General features: G+C 38.5%; 1 protein-coding gene across 2 annotated transcripts; it reads right to left on the bottom strand.

Annotated features, from left to right (window-relative positions):
• Positions 1-95: 95 nt before the first annotated feature.
• Positions 96-22282, bottom strand: LOC103980604 (protein TOPLESS-RELATED PROTEIN 2). Of its 2 annotated transcripts, none has more exons than XM_065148235.1 (26): positions 21974-22282; positions 21489-21792; positions 21225-21404; positions 21024-21137; positions 20779-20937; positions 20338-20521; positions 20135-20255; positions 19933-20042; positions 19674-19812; positions 19429-19550; positions 19255-19324; positions 19060-19133; positions 18900-18995; positions 18718-18813; positions 18424-18551; positions 17777-18011; positions 17520-17693; positions 15993-16100; positions 15762-15911; positions 14671-14781; positions 14413-14592; positions 14178-14306; positions 13777-13872; positions 13314-13499; positions 998-1170; positions 96-594 (listed from the first exon to the last, which is right to left on the bottom strand). In XM_065148235.1, the coding sequence occupies exons 2-26, from the start codon at positions 21566-21568 to the stop codon at positions 378-380; spliced, it is 3432 nt and encodes a 1143-aa protein (XP_065004307.1). In that variant the 5' UTR covers positions 21569-21792; positions 21974-22282; the 3' UTR covers positions 96-377. The 2 variants fall into 2 exon arrangements, with proteins under 2 accessions (XP_065004307.1, XP_009395319.2); XM_009397044.3 differs by having other exon boundaries at positions 20129-20255; positions 21974-22281.
• Between the last annotated feature and the right edge of the window lie 554 nt (positions 22283-22836).

Here is a 22836-nt window from a genome sequence, read left to right as displayed (position 1 = left end):
ATTCAGGGATGGGAACAGAAATGGCAGGCTGCTTTGCTTTATCATCATCCCCAGTGTTCTTTAGAAATAAGGAATTGTAATTGGCATCGATCAGATGAACGAAGCAAGCCAATGTCCACCATGAGTTTTCTCTTAAAATGCTGTGATATCCACTGGAATTTATGAGAACAGAGGAGAAAAGAAATCCATGGTAGCTACATATGTTACAACTCATCTATTGCCACCCAAATAGATACGAGGGGCTTTACAAGAACGAACAGGTTAGCAGAAACAAAAGGGAAGAAGCTGTGAAATTGGAGGTGGCTGTTGTCACACAAATGTTTCTCCTACTATGCCCATCTAGGAATGTAACTATTGTTCTACTAAAGAAAGGTTAATCACCTAGGAGGGGGATCTGATGCTTGACTATTGTTCAAAGGAGGATTGGAGGAGACGGGTGGGAAAGCTCCATTTTCCTGCAGAAGGGCTACCCCCCATTTTGAGTCTGCCTCGGATGGTTCCACTACGTGCACCGCACCATCGCTCATACCCAAGGCTATCTGATTGGGTTCAGATGGGTGAGCTGCGATCACCATGGGATAAGCTGCTCCAGGACTGCAAAAAGAAAGAAAGAAAGAACAAAGCACATCAGAGGACAACATATTTCTGATCCCCTAATATAATACTGATTTCATAAATGCCTTATACATTTGCATAACTTAGGTAGTACATGCTAATATAAGGTTCACGGCGCATAAAACATAGAGGAGGAAAAACAACAGAGTGAATACATGTTTCTGATCACCTAGGAAACATCAAAGATAAGTCACCAGTAATTTCTTAAATGAATAGATGATTTTATAAATACCTTACTGTATAACTTAGGTAGTACTTGCTAATAATGTTCTACCGGCAAAAAAACAACAGAAACGACATTCGCATACACAAAACAAAGCCTTGCAGATTCCCAACTTTTTTGAGATAGCACATGAAATCCACTGAAAGCAACTAGCATTACCTAGAAATGGATGGGCTTATGTAGGCAGTCCGTGCAATCCGGCAACGAAGCCTCAGGCTATCTGATTCAAAAACTCCAATGGCACCATCACAAAATCCAGCGTATACCAGTAGACCATCACATGAATACACTGCACTAGAAATTGGTGCTGGTAGTGTATCTCTAGGTAACCACTGCACAAGAGAAAAAAAATTTGTAAGTGCGTTGGCAGAAGGTATATTGTAAGTTAATAGTGGAAGCATAAAAACTATGGTCATGCTACTGTCATGTCAAAAAACTTTAATATCATAATCTAAAGTCAAATAACAATAGATTAAACTTAAGATGCATACCTCTCGATATCATTTAGAATACATTTCTTCTTATATGTAAACACACTGTTATTCGATTCGAAGGAAGTGATTTGTAAAGAGAACTAAACTCGTCTTCTCTTCTTTTCCTATCCTTCATAGGATCACTATAAACAATGAACTAGGGACTAAGGGGTGATAAAAGGCCATGTCTATTTATAGTCAAGAGTAGATAGCCTAAGATAAGTAATTATGAGTCTTTCCCATTAGAGTATCCCTAATAAGGAATCCTATTATAATTGAATTTTTATTGTATTGGTCGATAACCATAATCAGAATCCAATAATATACCTTATCCAATTAAACAGGGTCACGTAGTCTAACATTCTCCCACTTAGCCCATTAATTGATATGATATAAAAGAATTTAAAATCATAATAAATAAGAAAACCTTTTTTAAAAATAGTTTTCACTAATTAAATTTTAAAAAAATATTTTACATGTGACCACGAATTTTATAAAGCAGGCCAATAAATCCAATAAATACAATAATACTACATTAAATCTGACTATCAATACGAGTCATACGATTGTATATTATTAATATCATACTTCTTTCTATGTATTACAATATTGTTAGTCTTTTCTAATACAATCCATAACGACCCCCGTAATTTATCTTGTCAAGACAATCCTATTATTACATTTAATCATAATATATACATACATAAATGTGAACAAGATAACAAAAACAAATAATTTTAATTACGTAAGAGAAAATATCAATTATGATGGCCACTCAAATATGCATCATCATATCTTTTATGAGTTGTCCACAAACACAATCGTAAGAACATGTTTTTTAAATACCTTAGGTTGTGAGGCCTTAGTAAATAGATCAGCAATAAATACACTAGTTATTTTTGGAATCTTTCTTTGACGATCATATACTTAATATGATAATGCATAGAACTGCTAGAGTACTTGTTATTCTTAGAGAAGAAAATTATTGTGATATGTCATAAAATATCCTTAGTAACTTGGCAATTGAGTCTAACCACACCAAGTCCTGAGATAAATTTTCGCAGTTATAAAGCTTGATTAGTAGCCTCAAAGCATACTATGAAATAAACTTCTATTTTCGATAATACACTTTGTATTATACTATTCTTAAAAATTATCCCTCTAACTAATATAAAGATAAATCGTAAAATGAACTTTCTATTGTTAAAACAATTTGCAGAATCAACACATGAAAATTTCATCATTTCAAGCTGATCTGATCCCATATATGTGAGCATATAACTCTTTGCTTTTTATAGACATCTTATCAATTTATTTGTAGCCTTCTATTGTTCTATTTATGGGAAATTCTATATTTGCCTAGCATTCTTTATTGTAAAACTAATATCTAGTCTAGTAGAAGCTTAAGTATATTATAAACTTCCAACTACATATCCATAACCAATATTTCTTATTGATTCTTTTCCAAGTCATTCTTTGAACACTAGTTTAGACTAAAATTTTCACATACGGTAATAGGTATATCAAGCTGAATAAAGTTGCATACTAAATCTATCCAAGACCCGATAAATATACCATTTCTGACATAATCTTAGCAATATTTGAGATATATTCCTAAATATTTTAATGCCAATAATGTAAGCTATCTCATTTATATCATTAAATATTATCTCTTGAGTCATGTTTAATCTTAAAGACCAATTTACAATTAACTCTTTTACAATTATTGGATACGTCGATGATTTTCCAGACATCACTCCAATCCATTAATTTTAACTCTTCTTTTGTTGCATCGTATTACTCTTTAGAATAATCACTTTTTATAACTTGTAAAAACAATAAGAGATCCTTCTGAATCCTATGTTATAATCCAAGGTATGCAATACCGTACCGTACCGGTATTTCGAGGTTGGCTCGGTACGGTACGGTACGGTACCGGCATACCGAGCGGTACACCAGGGCTTACCGAGCTATTTTCCTCTACTGTAGCACTGTAGTACTCTATAGTGTACTACTGTAGCACTGTAGCACAGTCCGTCCGGTAGCGAGCGATCCGCGTACCAGTATATCGTCGGACCGGTACGTACCGCCCGGTACCATTCAAAATTGCATACCATGTTATAATCTAGCTTTTACACACATATAACATAATTATAAAAATTGACAGATCTCCTTTCCCTTTAAGATTTTTTCAAGACTATCGATTGTGGTTATTCATCAAGTTCATTAATAGTGATATCAACATTATGTATGAGTTTATCAATATTATTTTGTTGTTTACCTTCATCAAATCAATTTGTCTTTACCCAATACTAAATTTCAAGATTATTACTCTTATTAATTCACTACTCTATAGGAATCTAGCAAAAAGATCAAAACCCTGATCCTTATCTATAAAATTCACCACCCCTATCGAATCTGATAATTTTTAACTTTTCTATCTAATTATCTCTCAAATTTATTTATATACACGTAAGGGTGTCAACAGCCTAAAACATTAAATGAATTAGATATATATAATTATATTTTGACAAATCTTTTATAAAGATGATAAATTTTCTTTCTTCATACAATAGGAAACATGGAATGATTCACAGATGTAAGTATATATAATCTCAAGGAGTTTCTGAAACTACATTTCATTTCAAATATTTGACTGTAGAGTCGTTATAAATTTAAAATTCACATTAAATCAGTACAAACCATCATACAAAACTTCATAATAAACTTTTATTGAATCATAAATACATTGAGTTTGTCATTACTAAAACAAAGGATAATATCCTAATTCCTAACAATTCTAAATAAGAAATTAAATTCTTCAAATTGTAAAAACATAGTATGTATCCTCAATATCCATCAAATGAATCATCTTTAAACGTAAGCAATGAGTAACCATAATTATCGCTTAAAATGATTCCCTATAACAATAAATCTTTTATGCTCCTTTGACTTTTTCGAGTTAAAATGAAATCGTATCCATTATTAGTAACATGAGCTAAAGAATCAAATACAATCCACCGAATATTAAAAAAGATTTTCATAATATTTGATTCGAAACATATAAAGTTTGTATAGCCCTTATAAACTTAACAGATATATTTGGTGAATTATGTTTCAACTTTTTTTATGAGTATGTAGAATATCATGAGATATTTCCCACTTTAATCTTAATTCTTCCTAAATACGTATATTAGTCAGCTCATTTAAATTTAATTTCTACTTTATTTGTATTGTTATGAATCTTAAACGCGTCTTACTAAGAATGAAGAGAACTACAAATAAACTATACGAGAAGGATACACCATGTCTAATATTCTTGAAATTTGTAGCCTTGTCAGTCATATCGAGGATATATTATAGAATTCCTCGAATGTTGTAATACTGATATGTAATTAGTTCTTTCATTAATGTGTCAGCCAATGACTTGTTAATAAATTTTAGTGTGAAAGTTGTATATTGCAATAGAATCTAAATATTACTAGTAATTGTTATAAAGATAAGCCTAAATAAACCTTTCTTAATTATTTACTCCAACTATTTATTCTATAGAATTTTCATTAGTTAATTATATGATCCTCCTAACAAGTTCGGATAAGGTCTGACATACCTATTATAAGTTATATATGTCCAAATCATTTATAAAAAAATAATCCAAAAAAATTAGAGACACTAGAAGCATAACAATATAATAGAAAGTATCACTTTAACAATAAAAATAATATAATATTAATGTTTTGAGTTTTTCAACAAATGTTAGACTATTGATATAATCTTTATTTCACCTTTGGGTGAAATATTAGCATATCATCCTATCCCATCACATAATTATTCGACGTAAATATTATTTTAGGATTATCTAAATCTCCTAATTATGTATGTCATTATAAATATTATTTTTTAATATCATTTAAGACTAATTCTATAATATAATTTTATAAATTTATTAGTCTATACCACTTTGGTGGCTATAAAACTAATACAAAAATATAAAATACATCTTAAATATCATGTATATGGAAAAATATTATTGTAGTTTACACTCCATAATCCTATCATCAAAGGTCACTTTAGCGACTATAAGTTAGATAAAACTTAGGAATATAAATTACAAATAATATTCACTAAATTTTCTTCAATGTAATGCAAGCAGAAATAATTTAATAATAAAATAATAATAATCATAATAATTATTGAACATTAATTAACATATAAAAACTTATTTGAAGATTATAATCATAATAAAATAATAATCATGACTTTATGTGAAAAATAAATATTATTTTATAATTTTTTTAATATGTATGTGAATAATCATATAAATATCCAAAAGCAATAATTGGAATTTAAGTACCACAAGTAAATAAAAATTTTTACAAATATTTCATATGAGAAAACTATAAAAGAAATTTATAATTTTTAAATACTATATGAAACCCTAAATTAGGCCAATTGATCTTATTTAATTAGACAAGCCTAGAATTGAACTATCTAAATTGGGCTCATCGATTTGGGTCAAACATCAGCCTAATTAGACCAGTCAAAATTAGATATGACCAAGGTTAAAATTAGCCAAAATTAGGGTTCGATCAAAAAAAAAGTTGACCGAGGTCAAAATCAGTCAAAAACTTAGAATTTGAGCCAAATTAGGTCTAAATTAGGCTATGATCAAAATTCAATCAGGCTATGGTCAAAATCAAATCTGATCATAAATTGGGATTGACCATGGACAAAATTGATCAAAATTAAACTTTCCCAAATTAAGTTAAAATCAAGGTTAACTAGGTCAAAATCCATAGGATTGGTTTGAGGTCACAATTAAAATTTGACTAAGTCAAAATTAAGGTCGGATGAAAATTAAATTTAGGGTAAGATTTGATCAAATTTAATTTTGACCACAATCCTAGTAGACTCATTCCCCATTGTTGGTTCTTCCTCGTAGCTTCTCCATAGCACAGACTATGACATCCTCTTCACATTTGCTAGTGATGGTGCACCATTGATCGTGTGTCGTCGTCCGCAACATAGCAAACCATCCAAATCGTTGTCGTCTATCGCAGCGCAACAATCCGCCGTCTACCCTGTGTTGCATTGCAGTGCCTTATCGACCACCCTTCACGTCGCTGTTGGGAGCAATACCCAAATCACCGTCGCCCAAGAAGCCCTTCAACGTCACTTGAGGCGCTGCACTGCCGACCGCCTACACCCAACTAGTGCTATGCACAGCCATCTCACCATGGCATCTCTATCGCACGGTTACTACATGACCCTCGACCTTTCACTCCAATGCTAGGCTATTGTCTGCAAGTAGCACCTAAACTACCATCGCGGATCTCGATGACTCTAACACGGATAAGCACATGTCTACAAAAAACCATCCCATTGTGCACCTCATCTGCGACACCTAGATTGGTCTCAGGTTGCCATCAAGTTGGTGTTGATGACCGCCATCATGATGTGCCATCCGCAGCAACACTTTCCTGCCATGATGCCTCCTATCTCGTTGCAACATCTAGCGACCTTCGGTGATGCTTCCATTGCCAATCCCATCATCATAATGACACACAATGGCAATCTTTCCTACCATAACATGCCATGACCTTGTGCAACTACCACCCTCAACAAGGCTATCACACTGCCACTATTACCCAGGTCTCTATTAACACTTTGTGGTACAACCCTACAACGGTCATGAGACTCCTCATTATAGAGCCCAATATCGTAACGCCACCATCACCTTCGGCCATCACTAGAACCAGCGCACGTCAATGCTAGCAGCTAGACTGCTAGAGTCCTATTGCCACGACTCCCTATGATGCCACCGACAATAGTTTGTTGCCCACAGCAAGGTCGATGATAAAGCAAATCATCGCCCTATGTTGTACCATCATGGATAGCAAGTCGTTTGCCAACATAGATGACAGCTCACCGACGACCACCTATCGCGAAACCCTTAACATCGTCCCCCTCTTGTACCACCGTATTGACACGGACTTAGCTGGATTTGCCTAAGTCGTGCGGCACCCTCGCGCGTCCGTCCGCAAAGGTTAGCCTCCCCGAAGCCTCCCATTGTCCCTTAGGACCACCAAAAGAGAGAACGGGTTAGAGAGAACGCCTCCAACGGGATCCACAAGCAAACATCTCCGAAAAACACTTCATAGACAATGCAAATTACAAACAGACTTTACAAGCTCTGAACAGTGGCACAACAAAGGGTAAAATGGTCCATTACAGACCGAAAAGCTCTCGCACGTGTCTACATGACACAACCTTTATTTACAAGCCTAAAGAGGCCACCAACCCAACTAAAATGGGACTATTAAGCCTTCGGCCGCCCCTTTACATGTTGTACAAGGCATGAACATGCCAATAGACACGGACATACATAAGCATTACATCAAACACCTTGTTTAGAAGTTTGTCCGTGACATTCTCCCCCACTTATCCCTTCGACGTCCTCGTCGAAGCCTTTGTGAACACTGCAACTCTTCGCCTTTGCTGAGTCTTCAATCTTCTGCTCCAGCTGCAATGCGCCTCCTGGTTCCCAGCTGCTCTCCGCTGCTGTTTCTGAGTAGTCGAACCTTTGATCTGCCATGCTGCTTCAACTCGCCAATGACTCTGACTCTGGTGTGGGGTTGGCTGAGTTGTATTGATCCTCGTTGATTCCTGCGGATCCACCAAATGAAGGAAAAGACCATTCTTACTGCGCCAGTTTCTCAAAATTTCCACATGCTGCTTGAACTGGGTGGATGCTTGTTGGAGCTTTAACGAGCATCGCCTCACAAACTTCTGAAGTTTTGGGTCCTTCCTCCACAAAATCTGCTCATTGACTCTTCTTTCAGTTAGTTGTCACATCCAAGTAGGTTCGCATCACTTCCGCTTTCGATTGGCATTTCGTTGGGAAATGAAGCGGACAATCTACTCTCAGTAGCACTGATCACCGTTGGTGAGGATTTGACAACTATTGTCTTCCATTATCTTCGAAGGGTCTTTGAACTTGTGCAGAGCTCCTCTGCTGGATAGATAAGAGAACTGGGGTACTCGGTTTCGCCCATTCTCTTAAGAGTTGAGAAGGCAAAGGTTACTTGACTTCGCCCGCCTCCTCGAGGTTGTACTTCATGCATCGAGCTGGTTACTGGCCTTCGCCTGCTCTTTGCTCACACTTCTGAAGCACTTGAAGTGTTTGCACTCCTTGCGTTGAGTTAGCTACAGTGATTCACCTTCTCAATGCCATTGAACTTCTGGAATGCAGGAAGTTTTCACCCCAACTTGGAGTAATTCTCTGATAGATGAGGTCGCCTCTGGGATTGTACCGTCTTCTCCATCAACCATGCCGCCTACTCCACTGAGTAGCAAAGGTACAACACCACGTATTGCCTGCTTCGTTCCTTGGTCGTGCACTCTTGCATGACCCGAAGTCCTTCACTTACGGCTATCTTGATGAGAAACTTGTTGACACCGGTCTTACGAAGTTTTTTGGCCTCTGCCCTTCAGCCTTGTCTCGGTACTTGGAGATTGCCTCTGCATGCTCCACCTCCTCGGCCCCTTTCACGACCAAGCGCTCTCCCTCCGTGAGAGCAAGGGATCAATGACCTTCACGGAAGTCCCGCCTCTGCGGTACCATGGCGCTGTTATGCCCATGGCACTACTATCCATCGCCTCGCATCTCCATCCCTTTTCTTCACAATCAGTAGATATGCCTCCGTGACACACCTCCGAGTCCACCTTCATTCTAACTGATTGCTTGATTTTAGGTAGCTAAGTCCCTCTGGACTCGTCGTCGCTTCCTCGCCCCTTTCGACCTCCTGCTTCAACACCTCTGTGTTCTCCAAGCAGTCTGTTTGGTCGATGGAAAGACAGACTGCAACTCCCATGCATGGCCTCTGCCATCACGTTGTAGGGTTTGCACCGATTCTGTTCTCCTTAGCTTCCTTGGTAGCAACGTTCGCTTACTCGGCCTTGTCCTCTGACTTGCCGGGCTCCCTTAAGCGAATATGAGCTCTGGAGCAGTCCAACTCTCCAGCTGCTTCGATCATACCTCTGCATGATCAAGTTCCTCCCATGGAACTCACTGGTACTTGCATTCGAACTTTTCCCTTGGTGGAACCCAGCCCCCATATGCTGATGACCAAGGCTTTCATCCGAAGCAAAATTCGATGCACGCACGGAAGACCCGCCTCTGCAGTACTATGGCCTTCACTCCTTGAATCCATAGCCCTTCTTGCCGTCATGTTGTTCACCGAAGTGGAGCTCCCAGTAGCTCCCGATCATACCTCCATATGATCTAGTCCCTCCCGGGACTCTGTCGTGTGTATCGCATTGCCACGAACTGTCCCACCACGATCCGCTGCACCATGTCGCCTCCTGGTGACATCTCCATTGCATTCTGATCCTTGTGGAATAAACTCGAATTGTGAACCCTCCATGTGTGGCCTCTGCCAATACATCGCAGGGTCTCCTCCACCTTCGATTTTGTTCGCTCATTTGGCAATCGACCTTCATCCACCCACTCTTGGGTCACACCTAGATGAAGCACCGCTCTAGGACAGTCCGTCGCCTAGTAGCTCCCGAAGTCCACCGACTTCACTGTAATTTGTGCACCATTGTCTGGATCCTGGGCCTCTGCCCCTACCAACACAATCTCCGCTGCGCACTGCTTCCTTCATGGCAACTTTGAATGGCAACATTGTGGCATATTCTTCAAGAGTACCCGCCTCTGCGTCCTCTTGCCCCGTGCTAAGGCCTTCTGAACCCAACTTCGCCTCCGCAAATTGAGTCGCCTTAGTTCCTCCATCAAATGCTCCTCCGAGATAAGGTGCATATGCCTAGAAGCTCCCTTCGTCTTTGGCACCATGCAAGATGAGTCCGCTCCGTCAGAATGAAGGACCCATGGAACAACATGATCCTACTCTTGCCTCTGCAAGAGTTCATGTCTTTGACCTCTGTCTAAGGAAAGCACTGTGCTTCTGCTCCATGTTCCAACTTCTCTGCTGGCTCCCTTCATGCGGCTTGGGTACTTCACCAAGTTACGCCCAAGTTGCTCCGCTCCTCGTTTTCGCATTGAGTCGATGGTGGCCCTCGTGCCCACCATTCCACAGGTCAGCCCTCCCTTGAGTCCGATCTCCACATCGACTCCAAGTGTGCCTTCATTTAAGTTGCTTCAGGTCGCTCCCCCACTTGATCTCGCAATGCATCCACTAATGCATTCTCTCGAGCGAGATCATGCGACAACTCCTCGCCGCTTGCTCAGTCCATCGAGCTTCGTGGAGTTGTTGTTGTGAGGTACTCCTCCTCAACATGTGAGGTCCGTCTCACATGATTCTCCCTCTGGAGAGCCGGGACTTATCCCTCCTGGATAACTATCCCGTTGGAGCAACATCTCTCTTCATTTCGGAGACCACCTTCCCCTTGGACTACTCCGATCTGCTGAACAAACTGTGCATTGTTCTGCCTCCTGCAAACGCACTTGCTAGATTGCGACTCCACGTCAATACAGCCCCCACTGCACCCCTCAAGGCCTAGCAACATGCTGAACTCATTGCACACTTCAGCCTCCTACGGACGTATCCTTCGCTTGCCAAAGAGAAAGTTTCAATGCTCCATGGCGCCGAGTCTCGGTCGCCTTGGGATGGCCACGAACATTCCGTCGTCCGCATACAAGCCCATGCATGGGTACCAAATTCTTCGAGTTAGCAATTCCCCTCACCTTTGTGAGCTTTGCATAACTCTTTTGGTCGTTGCGCAACTCATTCCACCTTGCATGGTCTCATTCTTGCCAAGCGCCTCGCTTGCCTAGAGCACCATCAAGTATAGTTGTCAACGTTGAGTCGTAGCTCAAACTCAGCCATCCCAACCTTTGTGCGCTCCAAATTCTTCCAAGCTTGCCTGTTCTCGTGGTGCCTCTTGCGCGAAGGGTTGGCCATTCCTCTGAATGCCAATTTCAGATGCCCGCTCCTCTGAGCGACTCTTTTCCCTACATCTCCATGCCCGTTTTCCCTCAAACGGTCGCGCGTTGCTGACTGCCCTCAACGCAGCCCCGCTAGGTCCCCCACGTTTGCATGTCAAGTGTTTCTATGAGTGCTTGTCCCGCTCTGATACCATATGACACGGACTTAGCTGGATTTGCCTAAGTCGTGCGGCACCCTCGCGCGTCCGTCCGCAAATGTCAGCCTCCCCGAAGCCTCCCATTGTCCCTTAGGACCACCAAAAGAGAGAACGGGTTAGAGAGAACGCCTCCAACGGGATCCACAAGCAAACATCTCCGAAAAACACTTCATAGACAATGCAAATTACAAACAGACTTTACAAGCTCTGAACAGTGGCACAACAAAGGGTAAAATGGTCCATTACAGACCGAAAAGCTCTCGCACGTGTCTACATGACACAACCTTTATTTACAAGCCTAAAGAGGCCACCAACCCAACTAAAATGGGACTATTAAGCCTTCGGCCGCCCCTTTACATGTTGTACAAGGCATGAACATGCCAATAGACACGGACATACATAAGCATTACATCAAACACCTTGTTTAGAAGTTTGTCCGTGACAATATGTAGCACTACTGTAGCTTATGTCGTTGCTGTATACAATGTTGTCACCTACATAGTCGTAGCCCGCAATAGGGCTAGTGACCAAGGCAGGCTGCTGGCCTTTATAGCACCATCGTTGACAGTAAACTGTCGAATCAGCCTGTTAACCAAGATCAGGCAGTAACCTTCTATCCATAATTCCACTCGTGTGGACAAGAAACCTTCATTGCCCGTAAGCAGGCAACTACGAGAAACAAAATAGATCGGATCACCCTTCATTGGCAGGCTACTAGCCTTCATAGCACCATCGCCGACAATAAACTACTAACATAGCCCGTCAACCAAGATCAAGCAGCAACTTTCTATCCATAATTCCACCTGTGTGGGCAAGAAACCTTCATCACCCACAAGCAGGTGACTACGAGATAAACAAAATAGATCATATCACCCTTCGCAAGCAAAGGGTGATAACACAAAACAGATATAATGCTTTTATGATATAGGATATTTGATTTCAAAATAAGTTTTGATATAATTGTAAGCATAAAAATTATAATCATGCTACTATTATGTGAAAAACTTAACAGAATCTGAGATCAAATAACAATAGTTTAAATTTAGGATGCATACCTCTCGATAATATTCAGAATACATTTCTTCTGATCTGCAAACGCACCATCATCTAATCCGAAGGAAATAATATGCAGTGAGAACTAGGCTCGCCTTCTCCTCTCTTTCTATCCGACCACTATAAGCAATGGAATAGGGGCTAAAGGGAGATGAGAGTAGATCTATAATTTCTCTTCTGTATATAGTCCCTAGAAGATCCTGTCTATTTATAAACGAGAGCAGATAACCTAGGATAAACAATTAGGAGATTCCCTCCTATCAGGGTCATCCCCAATAAAGAGTCCTATTATTATTAGACTACTTTTCTATTGGCCGATAACCTTAATTAGAATCCAATCAGAACTATAATATACTTTATCCAATTAAACATGACTACATAATCTAACAAATAGAACTTGGAAGGCTTGAACAACAGCTATCTATTATCAAAGATAGAAGTGATTCTTCATTCTAACCTTACATACATGAAGCAGCATATCAAACACAAACAATCATTAGGATCTAGACAAAAGCATCTAAAATGCTTGGCATTTTCTCAGCCAGAAATTCCAACAATGTTGTAAATTTATTAAATATCAGATGGGTAATAACAGACCTAAGAATATAGTCACTACCAAGTATAAATTGAGTGTCTTACTGGGAAACATGCTGTGATACTTGTATTCTCATTATAACCAGAAATTAGATGAAGTATAAGAAGTGCCCTCAAGGAAAGTGAGAAGCATATGAAAACATGAATAACTAATAGATTCGAGAAATTAGCAACAACAGATACTGACTTGTTAACATGGTTCCCATGCATTCTTTAAGTAGAACTACAATGATTAGAGCACAAAAACTAACCGAGCACAAAGATTCAAGCTTGTTGTCATAGATTGCCAGTTGGCTTTCATGGACAACTAAGAGATGTGTCTGGTCATTGTGAAATTGAATTTTGGTGTCACCAACCATTGGAGCTGCATGAGTAGCCGGTGTTTGGATAATTCGTGACTTTTTCATTTCCCATCCGTCAATACTCCACATGCAGAGCTGCCATTTCACTTCATCAGTTAACAACCCTTTCGAGTGAGAATATGATGAAGTTAAAAAATGTCCTATTCTAGAATAGGACCTGCTTAAAAATCAATAAGAACTATAATTCATAATACCCATAAGAACTAGAACTTGCATAGTTAAGAGCCAAATCAATGCAAAAAACATTTTTTTTTAATTAATTTAATGACAAGAAACTAGTAATTCCTCTATTCAACATTAGTAGAAGTACAAAGCACAATACTAAAGCATAAATATTATTTGGTCTGCATACCTGAGTATCAGCACCTGAAGAAATGAGAACATTTAGTGGCTGCGAAAATGCTAGGCCAGTTATCTTTTTCTGATGACCCTTGAGCTTGATTTTAACCTACAAGCATGCATGAAATGGGAAAAGAAATAAGAAACAAATAAATTTATTAAGTTTTCTCCATGATCATGAAACGCAAAATATACCCAATATATTTAAACAATTATATAAAAAATGTGATATTGTGTTTATTTTTTATCTGAATTTATCTGAATAAGAAAGTTCCTATGGGCATATAAAGAAGCCAAATTTCTGATAAGTCGGTAATGTGATAGGATGCTAGAAATGCTGTTTTAAGTCTGATTGCAAGAACACACAGACGGAGCATACTCATAGAGCAAATACAAAAAGATGAGATTGCTCACCTCATCAAATCGAACATTGTATATCTGAATAGTAGAATCTTCCATTCCAATCGCAATAATGTTGTTGTCTTGAGGATGGAATGCTAGGAAGGTGGCTGCAGGTGGGGGTGGCATGAATGTTGTCATAACCTGTGAAACATTTTTGGTGTGAAGTGACAACGGGAAGATGCTCCTAAAGTATGTTCACTGATCCAAGGTACAAAAGTTGCACATAGAATTTAAAAACTCCTCATACCTTGAAAGTCATCATGTTAAATAAAGAAACTTTTCCACCAGATGCAGACATAACATAGGAGTCATTCTTGGACAAAGCAATACATGCAGTTGCTTCTTCTGGATTGCTATCACTTGTTTCATTGGCCATAAGAATACCGTTTGATGGTTGCCACAGCTGAGGGGCAACAGATGCAGTTGACTAGAGAATTAACACAAGAAGAAATTAGAAAACAATTTAACAGTGTATGTATTATTCTAATAAATGATAATTACTGACTTTGACAGAAGGATTTCTCTCAGTACGTGTCCATTTCCAGAGTTTATGGATAGCATTGGAACCAAGTGCCAATACTCCTAGCCCAGAGTTTGTATATAACAAACGAACAACCTGCATATCAAAAGATTATAATGTCAACAGATCAACACTTTTAAGTCCACAGCACAGCAGTCACAATTCCAACAGATAAATGTGCAGGAAAAAGAAAACATGATTTCTTCAATTAAAAATCACTGTGGTAACACAAGATCTGTAAAACACAGAGTGCATGCATGGATAGATATGCTTCTAGTATGTTCATAAAGCAACATTTACGTATATTGGGATCCAAATAAGTGTCATGGATTATTAGCAATAGCTTGTATAATATAAAACATATGTAGTTGTCGAATTTTTCAAGAGGACCCATGACTACAGCAAACTACCCAACAGCAATCAAATTCACAACTATGAAAGATGATAAGGAAATAATTCAATTTCAAAGATCTAACTGAAGCAGTTGAAAGAAGAAATTTTTTGCATATGCCATGTCAACAGATTACTAGCATGGTAGAGACTATAAAGATGTGTGCCTTATCAGTACAGTGCCAATGCATGGCACACCACATCAAATCTATCATATGTAGGCTGTAAAAATGTGATTTGGACACATGCTGGGGGTGGACACAGGACATGTATTACACAAGCAGATGATGACTGCAGGCATGGTCTGCAAGACCTTAATATTGATTGACCAATTTACAACTGCTACTCCCTTACGTATTGTATAGTATCTAAAAGCATAGGAAAAACCCTCTCCCAAGCATCTTAAACATCTAACAGAATACAGGCATTACACCTATAGTCTGAATATAGTAAGTATCCTACGGAAACATATTATGTTACAGGGTTGAACCATTTGAGGCTGCTCTGCACTTGGCCCCTCTTCTAATTACAAATATCAAGAAAATTACAACCGAAAACAATCACCAGAGAAAGCAAAAAAAAATTAAAACATTTTCAAGGAAAGAATATGTCTCATACTTGTTCTTCCCTCTAACAAAAGCCAATACGAGAAATCCATAATTCTTTTTAGGGGAACATAAACATACCTTGGTTGAGGTCGCCAATGTATCTGGCAACCGCAAGGTTCTCGGATTGGCAGAATCAACAATGTCAACTAACTTCCAGTTTTTTATCTTGTCAGTGTCATCTGAGATCTTTGGCTTAATGTCTGCTGTCCTATTATTATCCATAGCAGCCTGCAGTTATTTGATTTATAGTTAATCCCTTAATACTTGATGAAAGCTATTGTAACACTTCGTAATGCATTGCAAGCTCACTAAGCTACTCATTGACACAGCAGGTAGGATTCGATCAGCTCGTTCAAGGGTAGCTGCTATAGGACTTGAAACATTTGAAACAGTTCCCAGTGCACTGACAATTTGGGGCTGCATGAAGCAAAGAATGAAATATTGAGAAGATTGAATAAATGCTTAAGAATTTGAAAGAAACACAATCTCCCAAACACTTGAATCTACCATCAGTCTACGAAATACTTTTTCTAAGATTACTAACATATAGCAATATATATCATTATATAAATTTGGACATATGCAATCTTCAAATTGGCCGACAACTTTGTTACCTTAAATGGCATACTAGTCATGAAAATCTTTAGACTTCTTGAACAAAATCTTTAGACATAACTCAGATGAACCCCAGAATCATGGATACTGGAGCAGAAGTAATTCAGAATACAAAAACCTTTCTGGTTGCTATTTTCATTAAGGAACAGAATACCAAAAAAAAGAAGAAAAGAATATGGTTAATGAAAAGATATTAACAAAAATATTGACAAGAACCAGATCAATAATATGGTTAATCAAAAGATGCAAATCTGCAGGAGGAAAATTAAAAGAATAAATAGTTGAAAGCAGAAAAGTCTGAAAACCCTACAGAAAGATTTTCTTTTTCCAAACCAAACAGTAATCTATTTAAATCAAACCAGGACAGGAGTTCTCCTCTCTATCAGAGGAGAGGATTTTTATATGCAGCAGGGTAATAATCATATCAAATTAGAGAGCAAAAGAATAAACAGAAGGAGAACCAAGGAAGAGATAGAGATACCAGGGCCAACAAGCAAATAAAACTTTTTTAATTATCTAAATTCACATACCATCCTTTTAAGAAGGAAATAGGTGCCTCTTTGGCAAATACATGACTAAGCTAATAGAAATCCCACTATGACTCTCAAAATCTAGAGGAAACAAGATCATTTAGAGAGCTAAATTTAAAGACTAAACGAAGACTTAAGACTCAGTTTCTGTAGCATCATGTGAAATGACATCTATTAATGATACAGAAGCATGAATAATAATAGAGGACTGATACACATGATTTGACCCAATCTCAAGAATAACTCCAATGAAACTAAATAAAACACTGAACCAAAACTAAACAACATAAGATTCAAATCTGAACCAATTTGATACAGTCATGGGCCTTTGGCTTCATCCAAAGCTTGAATTTTCCCAAGCCTTTCCACAATGTCAAATCTTTACAAGATAAATTTTCATCTACCTACATGGCATCAGCAGTCCATCCCTTAGTTTAACATTGATTGCTATGCTCAAGAATCTGTATTGACTAGAGCACAGGATGTAAATAAAGCAATTTCTACTCCAATATTTTAATAAGGCATGCATCCATTTGTGACTTAATATTCCTTTGTGTATTACATAAAAGTCCAACATATGCACAACACATCAACTAATAACAAATATGTTCTACATAGAGTAACAAGATATCTCTCAAGAGTATCTATCAGAGATCATTTCTCTGAAAAAAACAGTTGGCATGAAGAATACCTTTAGATTGGCATTGATCTGTTGAGAAGCACCTCGAGAGTTTTCAAGAGCCCTCATCTCAAGCAGCCTCACCAACCTTTGCCCATCACCATTAGCTAAGATTTTAATACCATTGTCACTTGTGGTAACCGCAAGCAATGAACCCTCACGGTTGAATCGCAAGCGAGGACTTGCCTGAAGAAGAAAAGCAAGAAACTTCGGCTGAAACTTTCATGTGCAGTATAATCAAAGCAAAATAGCAAAAGGCAACTACTAACAGGCAATCCACCATCTGCATCAGTTGTAATAAGAACATTGGTATTGTCCATATCCCAAAACTTAATCATGAATTCATCACCAGCAGCCAATAAACGGTTTCTAGTTGTGTCAAATTGGACAACTCCTAGTGAGTGCTTCCTAAAACCAGAGTATGTCCTTTTAATAGCTCCCTCTGTCTCATTCCACTCAACTAAATGTGAGTCACCATCTTTACTTGTTCCACAAGAAAAAAGCCTACAAGAAGATTAAAGGACAAGAATGTCAATATTCAACAGTGACCTGCGATAATATATAAAGTTGAGCACATCTGAATGATCCGGAAGTTAAATCAATGGCTTGTATGGCCAAGTATGAACATGAACACTCAAGAAAGAGGGGGAAAAGGACTATGGTTAACATGAAAAAGGACAACTATAACACATGAGCTGAAACTTGTTGCAGCATACAGATGTAATTTACCAAACTTCTCGGACACAGAAAACACTATGCACAAGAACACACAAGAAAGAGGAAGAGAAACTGATAAGATGAAGGATGGATACCACACAACAAGTTGAACCATGTTACAGAATGCAGACATTTGAAACTTCTCGGAGCTTAGTACTTTAATTGCAATGTCAGCATTAGTTCATGAGGCAAATGTCACCTTGTTCCATCTGTACTGTATGCCATTGTTGTGCACGAATGCCCAGGAGCATCATAGTCAACTCTAGACCCCAAATAATCATAGAGCCATGCATTGATTTTACCATCAGTGGCAGTAGAGAAAATAAACTGCATAATGAAAAATTATGAAAATCAACACTTAATAGGTTTATGATTGAATGAGCAATTACCAGCTATCTCCCAACACAAACAGAAAACCAAAGAGACCAAACCAACACGTCAACTACAGCAAGCTGAGGATCTAGCAAAACTATCTTAATGGGCATGATCAAACCTGGATAGACTCTTTATAGTGTGGGCATACAGAATAGACAGGAGCTTCATGGCCCTCAAATGTGTATTGCTTCTGTCCTGTAATGGCATCCCATACCTGCCATTCATGTAATAAAAATTAAGAGACATGCATTTTAGTTTTCATCATGCTGTGCAAGTAGAAGAATATATTCTAGTGCTCACTTTGATTGTTTTGTCATCCCCACATGTGATTATTGACAAACTCTTCTTGGGATGGGAGAAGGCAATGTCGTTAACACCACCTACATGAGCATCAATCTATACAACAAGCAGTTAGATGCCAATATATGGATGCTCACAAACCAACAACCTTTTCACTTACCTCCAACTGTTGCTTCAATTCCCCACTTAAACTAAAAGCATATGTCTGAACAATATGCTTTGAAAAAGCAACACCTATAAGAGGTCATAGAGGATACAATCTGAGTTAGAGCAAAAAAGAACATGCAGTGAAGCTCAGATTACGTCATGTAGAATCAGAATCAAACGAAAACAGATTAAGTTTTGGTTTCTGTACCAAGAATAGATCCATCAGGACTCCATAAACATCTATTGACAGATACTGAAGCATCTTTCATTAGTGCAGCCTGCAAATTAGACAGAAACAGAGATTTAAATACTCCACAAAAATCCAAATGAATCAAAATTTTACATTGTTGTAGGAAAAAGAAAGGTAAGAGAAATGTTCAACTTGAGGAAGTGCCTGCAAGGGCAAAGTACAAGACCCAATGTCCCAAACCTTGAAAGTTTTGTGTGCTATCCTCTCTCGAGACCCAACTTCCCATATGCCAATGTCGCCAACATTTGTTCCAACTATGAAGCAAAGACAGAGCTGAGACAAATACATAGACAGATATATATATATATATATATATATATATATATATATATATATAACCATATGCTTTCGCTGAATAAAATGGTTCCAGAAACTACCAAGAAGTATTGTTTGATGCAAAGGGTGGAAATCCAAGCTCATGACACTCGAACCCTGATTAAGAGTTCGTATTACAGTTTTTGGAATATCATCTTGGGAGTAAATATTGGGTGGATGAGATGCACCAGAAAATGACACCTATTGAAATCATTTTGGTTGCTCAGGCATAATTAACCAAATCAATTCAGATCTTAGTACAACAACCAAAAAATGGCTAATGAAGCATCATAAAAGAGCTCAAATTTTTCTCTTCCATACCTCGTCAGATTGACCCATACGCATTCTCTTCATCAAGTATTCAGAATCTGCTGTTTGATAATCCAAACCAGGAGCACTCGTAGGGGTCCTTGGGTGCTTCAGAAAAGCAGCTATAGAAGACAAGGTAGTGAATCAACAACCTACTGTAAAATATACAAGGCCACTAAGTAGTGCATGAATTTGGAAGTGGTAAAACCTGTACTTGGAGGCTGCACAAGACCTGGAGGAGCTTGTGCCACAACGGCATGTGGCAATGATGGGTTAGCATTTGTCATCCATCCTGCTATAGCACTTGCAGGCGGAGAGACAATTGGTTGAAATGGCTGCATACATAAGGAATTCAACATTAGTCAATGAAAAGAACAACAATAAGATATCAACAAAGGAGTTGAATATTCCACTTACGCTATGAGCACCTATTGGTGGAAATGCCCCTGATTTGGGAATGGCTCCAACAAGAGGACCATTGGTAGGTGGAGGCACACGAGCTCCACTGGCAGGAGCAGCAGCACACGAGTGATCAGTAAAAAGTGTTTTAATATCAGGGTTTGGGCGTGGATTCTTGCAAAGTTGATGCTGCCAATTAAGACTAAACAAGAAAACAGATAATTGGTTTAAATTAAAATGTCAATCATTTGCTATCAATACACGAGCAAATAAACAATTATATGCATAATGATAAACCAAAATGATGCCACAAATGTTAGGAAACAAAATCTTGAATGGAAAAAAAGTCTATATTGCCAGATTATAACCAAATTGTTTGCTTATTGTCATTCACACTGAAATTGTAATTGTGAAGGGCATGGTATTGGTGATAAATGTATAAGAAAAGGAAATGCATACCTTTGGTTGATTAATGTCCGTAGCCTAGAAGCTCTAAATGGTGGAAATGTCAGCTTATCATGCAACAAAGGATTAGCTTCAATAAGCTTCTTAAGCTCCATAAACATTATATTTCTGGCTGATTTAGTATCCCCATACTTTGAAAGCTGCTCATTTTGTCTGCCAATATTTTAAAAATAAGGTAATACACAAATTATTGTGCCAAGTTGTAGAAGCCATCACCACTGAAATCCAACCTAGCTTACCTAAAATTCTCCAGGGTAAGCAAGTGGGTAATCTCCTTGAATAGCTCCTCATTAAAAGAGGCAAAAGCTTTGAGATCTTTCATAAGTATATCAACACCCTTTGCCCTGTCATGTCTGAGTACAAACACAAAATAAATTATTGAAAAAAAAAGGTGAACTAAGATTGAAAATTGAACTTTCAAATGAGTACCAAGATCTCACTTATCAAGGGCTTCAAGGTATTTCTGCTTCCTAATCTCAAAGAAGATTTTCATGGAATAGCGATTGTCTTCAACCTTGGTGAAACCACTAAGATATTTTTCAACTTCATCCCATTCCCCTGCTTGAACCAGATCCTCAAAATGTTTCATATTGAAGTAAAAGCCTGAGTCTTGCTCCAACCTACAATTCAACCGGTACCTTAATTAAATGGGAGAAAGAAAGAATACCCTCAAACGACACACGGTTCAAGAAATATAAGCTTACTTATGAACGGTTTCCTTCAATTTTTCCTCATCCAGAAACTGCAGTATCAGGAAAACCAATTCCCTGCTCAAGGAAGACATAGTTCCTGGAACCCCTAACCGCTCCAGCGTAAAGGTCTAAAATCCAAACAAGGAAGCGCGGCTTCTGATCAGAATTCAGAACTAAATACTCCCTAGCCTTCAGATAAATGTTTCTTCTTATCCTGTGATAACTGCTTCAAAGATCTAATTCGGTCCCAAGTGTTCCTCTCAAGCACGATAAAGGAATTCCTTGACGATGCGGCGCTTAGATGAACAGATCTGAGCTGCTAAAACAAATCAAATACAGATAAAACTCAGCTTGCTAAAACTGTATTCGAAATCAGATACAGTTTCAAGCAAGAAAACTCAGCTCGCTAAAAGCATCGCCCACCAAAAAAGTAATGAAACTTTTAATCCAACCAAACTTAAAAAACCACCATGAATCACAACAGAACAGGAAGATACCTCTGTAGGGCAGCCATCCAGGCCTACAAAGAACGTCGCTCGAGCGATCCAGAGCCGATCCAAACCGAGACGAGAGCTCTCTTCGCCAATCCCCACGAATCAACCTTCGATCTGGACCTCGATTCCTCAGGAACCCAGTGAAAATAGAAATCTTCAAAAACTTAAAGCACAGTCCAGACAGAAACCTTCTCTAGATCTCTAGACTTTCGAGGTTCGCCCCGCCACCTACCTTCCTCCCTCTTTCTTCTCCCCTTTCTCCTCTCCTCTCTCTCTTCTCCAGCCGCCGTGTTCTCTCTCTCTCTCTCCTCTCTCTTTCTATCTCTCTCTCTCTCGCTATATATATATATATATATCCCTGTGACCTTTGTGTAGCTTATATGGGTTTCGATACCAATCCGCCCTTAACTTTCTCGAAATTACTTCTCTGCCAGCATGACGTCACGTCCGCCCGAACTACCGGACGCTAACACAAGGTTATGTTCGTAAAATATGTCCGAATCGCAGGGGCAAACATGAAAAAGGAACACAATAGTCATTTCACAAGCCGTGTTAACAGGCTTAAGGTACACAGAAGTCATCAATCCTCAGACTCATTTTTCCGGCAGAATTAAGGCATTGTTCAATTTTAGGACCTGTTAATCTCACTCCTAATATTTTTGCGTTGATCACTGCTTGATTTCTTTTGACTTTAATAGGTGAGTGGAATTGGTGCAAAAAAGACGAGTGCGCGTAGCCCCACGTTAGCCTATCTGGTCGTGGCTTTCTGGTGGCTACATACGACTTGACAACTTATCACTTTGATAAGCACATCGCCTTATCTGACAAGAGGCTGCCCTCTTTCCCATTTTGAATACTATCCGGGA

The sequence above is a fragment of the Musa acuminata genome, chromosome BXJ3-4 (genome assembly GCF_036884655.1).
Source record: "Musa acuminata AAA Group cultivar baxijiao chromosome BXJ3-4, Cavendish_Baxijiao_AAA, whole genome shotgun sequence".
Classification (NCBI taxonomy): Eukaryota; Viridiplantae; Streptophyta; class Magnoliopsida; order Zingiberales; family Musaceae; genus Musa; species Musa acuminata.
Note: the sequence above shows the minus strand (reverse complement) of the source record. Positions and strands in the feature narration are given on the sequence as shown.